Here is a 9376-nt window from a genome sequence, read left to right on the forward strand (position 1 = left end):
TTTTTTTTTTTTTTTTTTGTGATCTCCTTGAGGGAAAGAATCTTATTTTAAATCCTTACTTAGCAAGTCTGGTTAAGCCACCCTAACTTACAAATAAGTGTTTATTCTACTCTTTCAAAAAGACTAATTGGAACTTGAAGCACAATTTACACCTTTAAAGACAATACATTGAACACAGGTACCTGAATTTCTTGGCCAACCTCTAATCCTAGGGCAGTGGGATGTTTAATCTGAAAAAATAAGTTAATATATTAGCTATATATAATTAATAACCACAGAAGTTAACATCTTTCCCTAAGTGAATAGCTATATTTGTTTTTCTAAAAAATTAAAAATATCAAAGTAGTCAGAAGAAAATGAAAGCTACGCAAAACTCTTTAGATTCATATTGTTACCGCTTCAATGTTTAACCATTCAAATGTCTACTTAGTGTGCATTGATAAACATGGACTAGGGAAGCAGCTCACTCAATGTTAAGAATGAATAACTGAACATTATAAGTGAATAGAGGAATCTAAGTGAAAGCATATGTGTATTCTGTATACTGAAACTATTAATAGGCAAAATACACAATTCTCAACAATTCAGTTGATTTCAATATTAATTGTTTTTAACAATTAGAAATAGTTAGATCTGGGCTTGGGAGATAGCTGAGAAGATGAGAACACTTGTTGCACAAAAATGGGGACCTGGGTTCAGATCCCCAGCATCTATAAAAAGCTAGGGATAGTTAAGCATATGCCTGTGACACCAGTGTTGTGGGGAATGAGGAGAGATGAGATCTTTGAAGCCTGCTAGCCACTAGACTAGGTGAGAAATGGCAAACAGCAGGCTATGAGAGATCAAGTTTCAAGAGAATAAAAGTAGGGAGTCCCAGAGGACATTTGATACCTTCTTCTGACCTCCATGCACATATGCAGGTACCCACTCAGTACACATCCATCACCCACACAAATTAGACTCTCCTTTTACCTTTCGTTGGTCAAGTTGTGAATTATGAAGTAGCACTGCAGTCATGTTTGGATAAAGTTTTACCATTACTCCAGTGTCTCTACAAAAAGATAGCAGCTTGGTTAAAACAGTAGTATGTGTACCAACAAATAGTCTATGGTCTTAAGAAGAGTACCAAACAAGTCCCAGACCATATTCTTGGATATATTTTTCTTTTTTTTCTGGTGACAGGGTCTCTCTTTATAGTCCTTGAAGTTACTTTGTAGGTCAAGTTGGCCTCAAACTCAAAGAAATCCACCTGCCTCTGTCTTCCGAGTGCTGGGACTAAAGGTGTGTGCCACCATGCATGGCTTCTAGGATATACTCTCAGGATTATAAAAATTATGACTATGCAACTAATATATTTTCTCATCCCTCTCTCCCTGTCTCTCTCCCTCCTTTTCCTGTCTTCACAGTACTTGGGAGTGAACCCAAGACCTCATACATAAGACCTCTGTAAGTGTGAATGTTTTACAGGTATATATTTACACACATATACACACACACACACACGTATGTACATGTCTGTGTACCACATGTGTGCCTAGTGCGTGTGGAGGTCAGAGAGGGCATTAGATCTCCTGGACCTGGAGTTATATACAGATGGCTGGTTGGTTCTCTTCCTTTTTTCTTTAGTCTGAAAGCAACCAATTATATTGCTTATTTTTCACCTGTAATGTTAAATAGATTGTCCCATTCCCTTTCTACACCTCCTTACCCCAAAATAGTATTTTGAGGTAATTTCAGCTGATAAAAACACTTTGAGGTTGAAACAAACTTGAAAATATGCATTAAGTATCAATATCTGTAGAAACAATAATAATGAAAAGGGAATACTATCTGTATATTTTAGACTGTTTGCAGAGAAAATTAAATTGGCAGAATATGTGGAGTGAAAATAAAATATGGTAGAGACTTTGGTTTAAGGAAAAAATTCTGGCAGAAGAATCTATTATCATAGACCCATGTTACTGAAAACATACATCATGGCATAGAAAATAAAATTAGCTTTAAAAAAAGGATTGCATGAGGCTAGGGATGTAGCTTCAATTGGTATAGTACTCATATACTCAAGGCCCAGAATTTGATTCCCAGCACTACATAAACAAGTTAAGGTGGTAGAAGCAGAAGGATCAGAAGTTCAGAGTCAGTTGGAGAGATGGCTCAGCAGTTAAGAGTATTGCTGCTTTTCTAGAGGACCTGGGTTTAAGTCTCAGCACCCACATGGCTGCTCACATCACTCTGAAACTCTAGTTCAAAGGACTCTGATGCCCTCTTCAGACCTCTGTAGATCTCTCTCTCTCTCTCTCTCTCTCTCTCTCTCTCTCTCTCTCTCTCTCTCTCTCACACACACACACACACACACACACACACACACACACACACACACATACACGGCACAAGAAATACATGTAAGCAAAACACCCATATATATAAAACAAATAATAAGCACAACAAAACACAAAAAGGTGGTGGGCTAGAGACACATTTCAGTGGTTAAGTGCACTTCCTGGTCTTCCAGAGAACTCAGGTTTAAATTCCTAGCACCTGCCTGGTGGCTCACAACCACCTAACTCCAGTCCCAGGGAATTCAGCACCCTCTTCCCTCTTCAGGCACTGCTTGGTGAGTAGACATACTCACAGGCAAAACATCCATACACTTAAGAATAAATAGAAAAAAAAACAGTTCAGCTACATACTGACTTTTAATCAATCCAGTCTGGGCTAGAGATCTTGATATATAAACAATCTGACACCCCCCCCCCCACACACACACACACGGCTACTGGCATATATCTAAATATAAAGTGAATCTGGGCATGCAATAAGAATCTTTTAAAAGTGAACACATCATTTACTTGTAATTACCTGATTTCAGTTATTGTAGCGGTATAAACTGCTCCAAATTCTAATTGTTGCTCTTGCTGTAAAGTGTAAAATAAACCATTAGACTAATAAAGATAGCAGGAAAAATAGGGAAAAACTATCATAAGATGTACACTTACATCATCTCTGCAAATTTCCGTAATGAAATCTCTTGCTTCATGCATTGCAGTAGGTGTTGGTGCAAATATGGAGAAGGTTTCTTCATCAACCTGACTAATTGTTACACCTTTAGAATAAACCCAACATCATGGTGAGGAGTAGGAGGGACAAAAAGAAGGTAAATATAATATACATTAATTTAATTAATAAATTAATGTAAATTTAATATACATTAAAATTAACAATCTCATTGCCAGAAGTGACTAATCTAAAAAGCAAAAATTAGAATAGGAGAGGGACCTCAAAGCAACTGGGCTGGATTCCTTGTATGCTTAATGATTGTTCCTTAGTGAAGGGAATCCCTCACCATAAAGCTCTGCTGCCAGGTACCTGGCATTTTACTAGGCTTTGTGGATATAACAGTAAACCACGTCCTAACATATTTTCTTAGGATAATTTTTAGGGCTTTCGTGTTGCTCCTTAATTATGACTAGAAATTACACCAGAATACTTTCATTATCTTGCTTTATTATTTTCATCCTTTAGAATGAATAGATGAATCATGTTCATTTCTCACTTTTTTTTTTTTTTTTTAAATTTTCCCAGACAGGGTTTCTCTGTGTAGCTCTGGCTGTCCTGGAACTCACTCTGTAGACCAGGCTGGCCTTGAACTCAGAAATCCTCCTGTCTCCCTGCCTCCCAAGTGCTGGGATTAAAGGCGTGCACCACTACTGCCCGGCATTTTCTCACTCTTAACACTGGTTAAAGCAACTCTGCTTCTTCTTGTCCTTTACAAGCCCCAAATGAGTATTAGGCCATCTAAAACACTGCTTCTAGAAGAAACAAAACATAACTATTTCTGGATATATTCTTTGGTGTTGTTTTGTTTTGTTTTGATTGTTTTTTTTTGAGACAGAGTCTTCAATACATGTAGCCTTGGCTGGCTGTCTCTGAACTCAGGCTAGCCTTGAACTCATAGAGATCCACCTGCCTCTGCCCCTGAATGCTAGGCTAGGATTAAAGGTGTACACCACCACACCTGGCCTCTGTATATATATATTTTTAAGCAAAAGATCCTGAATGAAACTAAGTCAAAGCAGTAGAAGTAAGAATGTGTAATAGCCCTTTCAAGTGAAAAACTAAAAATTACTTGGGAATTTCCAATTTTAAATGTGAAAGGAGTATGATGAACTTTTTTTCATCCTTTCTCTTTTATCTGAAACAGGATCTTGCTATGTTTGTCCTCCATGCTGCCATCAAATATATCTGGATCACAGGCATCTCCCAATACATGCTGCTTTGTCTTTTTTGAATATAGTTGAGGATTAAGACTTGGGGACTTACAAAACAGTCCCACAGAAAACATTACACTTTTCTTTTGGTCTTTCTTTTATCTCTCAAATAACTATTTCTGGAATAGCACAGTAGAGATAAAATAGCAAACTTATATGGCTTGGATTTAATAAAACCCTCAAACTAGAGATAACTCTTACCTGTCTCAGCCTGGAGTTTTTTTAAGTGATATCCACCAGGCCCAATGAACTTTGCTCGTTTTGATAATGGAACCTTTACTGTTTCTAAAATACAGGACAGACAAATATGTAAAAAAGGCAAAGATATATGAACCTAAACATATGTACAAATGTTTCATTATGAACTAGGAGAAATTTTCTTGACTAATATTAATGAAAAATGTACAAGAGCATGTTCTCGGGCTGGAGAGATGGCTCAGCAGTTAAGAGCATCGACTGCTCTTCCAAAGGTCATGAGTTCAAATCCCAGCAACCACATGGTGGGTCACAACCATCTGTAATGAGATCTGATGGTCTTTTCTGGTGTGTCTGAAGACAGCTACAGTGTACTTATATATAATAAATAAATAAATAAATAAATCTTAAAAAAAAGAGTATGTTCTCAAATTTAAAGTTTGCTTTTCTTTCAATATACATATTTTTTTTTTTTAAAAAAAATATAACACAGAAATTTTATGTATTGTGACTTTTGATAACAGGTTTCTTTGTGTAGCCCTGGCTGTCCTAGAACTCACTCTGTAGACCAGGCTGGCCTTGAACTCAGAAATCCACCTGCCTCTGCCTCCCAAGTGCTGGGATTAAAGGTATGAGCCACCACTGCCCGGCCACTTTCCATATTTTTATGGAAAGAATATTTAAAAATCTTTTTTCTAGGGCTGGTAAGATGGTTAAGTTAGAAAAGGCATGTGCTGCCAAGCCTCATAACCTAAGTTCAATCCCCAGGACTTATATGGTGGAAGGAGATAATCAATCCCAAGTTGGACTCTGACTAACAGACATACAATGTGGCACATGCATGCCCTACCTATATACACACACAAATAAATGAATAATTGTAAAAGAATTTTTCTTTGAAAATATTTATCAATAATGTACTAAAATAGGTTTATTTTGATAGGAGAAAAATGTAAAATAATAGTAAATGTTTAAATATTACTATTATCAAGTTATCAGTAATCATTTTAATGTCTTACCTACGACTGGTCCATTTTCTTTTCTACATGCTCGAGGTTTTGAAATCGTTTTGCTCATTGTCTGCAGTATCTCCTTCTTTGCCACTAGAAGAAAACGCAACACAATAGAAATGTAACTCCTTCAAGTAAGTCTGATCTGAAATAGTTTCTCCAGACTCTAGCTCACTAATGAAAGTTTTTATATTCCAACTATCTTAAAAGGTTACTTCCATTCCTCATTCACTTCTCCACACTAACTCAGAAAGTTGCTTACTTTGTAAATATTAAAATTTCACTTTTTTTTTCATTTGAGAAGTCAATGTGATCAATAATTAATACTTGATCATGTTAAGTTACATTGCTGCAATTCTTCCAGTTTTAATGATGCTGGGGAGCAAACCTAATTCCTTATACATCATAGGTCAACATTCTGCCAGTCTGAATTTTGAAAGCAATATTGAATAGTAAGCTTAGAGGGTTGTAGGTGGCATTAGCACACAGAAACAAGAGAGGAACAAGGCACACTGACTTACCTGACGCTTGTTGGATGGCTTCCATTATAATTTTAATTGGTACTCCAGGTAACTTAATATCAGCCTGATATAGAACAGCCAAAAATAAATAGTTGCTCATGCCATTATTTAAATATTTAAAACATGAAACAGGATGGTTTTAGAAAAATACCTGTAATGCAGTTATTCCTTTATTTGTACCGGCTATTTTGAAATCCATGTCACCATTGTAATCTTCAATTCCCTTCAACAATTTAAGAAATTATAGTAAAGTTTTAAACAAAACAAAATTCACCCATAGTCACTGTAGAAGAATTTCAAATTCTAGCTCTGGAAGTAAAGCTGTATCCTCTAATGTCAAATGCAAAGAGCCACCTCTGCTGCTTGATTGCTGTTCCATCGCACAAAGCTTGTCACTGCAAATATCACTTTATGTTTAGCTCATGCCTGTTTCTAAAAATACATAAAAAATTAATTTAGAATTAACCCTAAGGGACCCATTCTGGATAAGTATATAGTAATACATATCCTTTAAAATTCAAGGCAAATAGAGGAAATCAACACTGCTCTCTTCCTGAAATGCAGTGCTTCTCAGCCTTCCCAATGCTGTAACCCTTCAATACAGTTCCGCATGTTGTGCTGATCCCCAACCATAAAGTTATTTTCATTGCTACTTTATAACTGTAATTTTGTTACTATTATGAATCATAATGTAAATACTTATGTTTTCTGGTGGTCTTGTGTCTTCTGATGGTCTATAAAAGGGATGTTTAACCCCCTCAAAGGGATTGTGACATACAGATTGAGAACCACTGTTCTAGGCTGAGGCATCTATATATCATTATTATTATGATGATGATGATTACTATTAATTATTTTTTATTTTTTATTTTTTGAGACAGGGTCTCCCCTTATGACCCAGGTTGGCCTGGAACTTGCTATGTTGTCTTAAGTTAGACTAAGACTAGTCATCTTTCTGCCTCAGTGAAGGTATGTGCTACCGTGCCTGGGCTAAGCATGTACTTTTAGATATACTTGTAAATATTTCAAATTGGGAATATACTTACCAGAATATCTGTTAGCAAACGATAGTCTTCTATTTCCCCTTTCTCTGGATTAGTTTTGGTAACCAATCCCACTGCTACACCTGCAACAGCAGATGAAATTGGGACCCCTATAATTAAAAACAACAACAAAAAAGTTTGTATGTTATGCATGTAGTAGCATAAAACAGGCTAAAATGCTGTTGACTTTATTTTAATATAAGATGGTGTTCTCTACATCATCAAATCGAGTTGAAAAGGCCCTATCTTAGTTCATTTTGATCCTTTAATAATGTAAACACCTATCATAAATAATGTAAATAAAAACAATACCTGTAAAGCAACAGGTAATATCTGTACTTGGCAAAAACCCAAGAGAGCAGACTCTTATTTATGCTCTGCTATTTTGCTTTTGGTTCCTTCTTCTAACCCTGTATTTGTTAAATTTTCTAAGCCTGAACCTTTTAGTTCACCTCCCCATAGCAAAACTATTAATACAGCCTTCTAGGAAATTTTTGTATACAACTATAAATGTAATCATAATCTTTAAATTCTTATTTGTGAGAAACATATTATGTACATTATCTGATATCTTGCCCTTTCTAAGTCATAACAAACGTACAGCACACTAATCCCCAAATATGTAAGAAGTAAATAAACATTTAAAAGTACATATCTATGTTTTCCTTGTTATTTTGATTTAAGGTTTTATTATATAGCTTGGTATTGGATTGTCTTAAACTCACAGTCTTCTTGCCTTAGCCTCTCAAAGTGCTATGGCCATGGGTATGTACTACCATGTATAGCTACAAACCAATTTAAACAAAGACAGGATCTCACTGTGTAGTCGTGGCTAGTCTTGAACTCAGAGATGTGTTTGCCCTCTGCATGTGGATACCATAAGAGGGCAATGGATTCCCTGGAACTAGAGTTACAGATGGTTATAAACCACCATATGGGTACTGGGACCAAATCCAGGCCCTCTGAATGAGCACTGTGAGCCATCTTACTAGCTCCTACAATGGTATCTTAACTGCCTAGTCCTTCCACCTGGATCTTTTGGCCAAGCCCTAGATCTGCTTAGACGAACTTTCCTGGAGTTCTCTATCAAAACAGGATCTAGTTAAGTAAATAATAAAATATAAAACCCTTTAAGTTCTCCATAACCTGATTTTGTATTTGTGTTTGTTGTGGTGATGGGATGATTAGAGCAAATGCTCCTGCATGCTAAGCAAGCATAGTATCACTATTATACCCTCAACCTGGAGACTTGTTATTTATAAGATTTTTAAATTGTGAGTGTGCTATGCTTGGGGACCAGAAGAGGGCATCAAATCCTTTAGAGCTGATGTTATATGCAGAAGTGGGTGCTGGGAACCAAATTAGGTTCTAGCTTCAAGCTGGGGGGTCTTAAAATGTTTTGGACACTGAGGTGGTTAGAATGAGAATGTCAAGCTCAGTATTTGAACACCTCATCCTCAATTTGTGGTGCTGTTGGGGAGCTGATTAGACTATACTGGAGGAAGTATATCAACGGAGGCAGGCTTTAAAGTTTACAGACTGGCCCCACTTCCAGTTTGTTCTCTCTGCTTTGTTTCTGCCATTGAACATGTGATTTCTCAGTTTCCTGCTTCTGCAGCCATGCTTCTGCCTGACATGATGGACTTTCTTTTATCTCTCTGGAATCATAGGCTAAAGGGAATTCTCTAGTTTGCACAAGTTGCTTTGGTCATGGTGTTTTATCACAGCAACAGAAAAGTAAATAATATAGATAGTATACAATCTGTTCCTAGAGATTCAGTGCTCATAATGAGTCTGCTCAACTCATATTAAACAAATTTGCTTAGGGTGGACATGATGGCTCAAGCCTATAATCCCAGCACTTGGGGTGGGGTGGTGAAGGCAAGAGAATCAGGAGTTCAAAGCCATCTTCAGCTATATATACTCAATTTGAGGCCATCCTGGGCTACATGGAACCCTGTCTCAAAATATAAAACAAAACAACAACCCATCTCAAATAAATAAATGAATAAACAAAGGTTTGAAGAAATGGCTCAGTGGTTAAGAGCATTTGCTGCTCTTGTGGAGGACCTGGGTTTAGTTCCCAACACCTACCTCAGGCAGCTAATAACCACCTGACAGTACAGTTCCAGGGGATCCAAACCACCTGACAGTACAGTTCCAGGGGATCCAAACCACCTGACAGTACAGTTCCAGGGGATCCAAACCACCTGACAGTACAGTTCCAGGGGGTCCAAACCACCTGACGACAGTACAGTTCCAGGGGATCCGAACCACCTGACAGTACAGTTCCAGGGGATCCAAACCACCTGACAGTACAGTTCCAGGGGATCCAAACC

General features: G+C 37.1%; 1 protein-coding gene across 2 annotated transcripts in view; it reads right to left on the reverse strand.

Annotated features, from left to right (window-relative positions):
- The window catches only part of Pnpt1 (polyribonucleotide nucleotidyltransferase 1), a 34882-nt gene that overhangs the window by 4415 nt on the left and 21091 nt on the right, over window positions 1–9376 (reverse strand). For both annotated transcript variants that reach the window (XM_031339858.1, XM_031339857.1), the window contains exons 19-27: window positions 7041–7147; window positions 6146–6217; window positions 5995–6058; window positions 5483–5566; window positions 4470–4553; window positions 2997–3103; window positions 2860–2915; window positions 973–1051; window positions 183–230 (exon numbers count right to left, since the gene is read on the reverse strand). In XM_031339858.1, coding sequence (XP_031195718.1) covers window positions 183–230; window positions 973–1051; window positions 2860–2915; window positions 2997–3103; window positions 4470–4553; window positions 5483–5566; window positions 5995–6058; window positions 6146–6217; window positions 7041–7147 — 701 coding nt within the window. The remainder of the gene's footprint in view (window positions 1–182; window positions 231–972; window positions 1052–2859; window positions 2916–2996; window positions 3104–4469; window positions 4554–5482; window positions 5567–5994; window positions 6059–6145; window positions 6218–7040; window positions 7148–9376) is intronic.

Source organism: Mastomys coucha, unplaced genomic scaffold, assembly GCF_008632895.1.
Source record: "Mastomys coucha isolate ucsf_1 unplaced genomic scaffold, UCSF_Mcou_1 pScaffold22, whole genome shotgun sequence".
Classification (NCBI taxonomy): domain Eukaryota; kingdom Metazoa; phylum Chordata; class Mammalia; order Rodentia; family Muridae; genus Mastomys; species Mastomys coucha.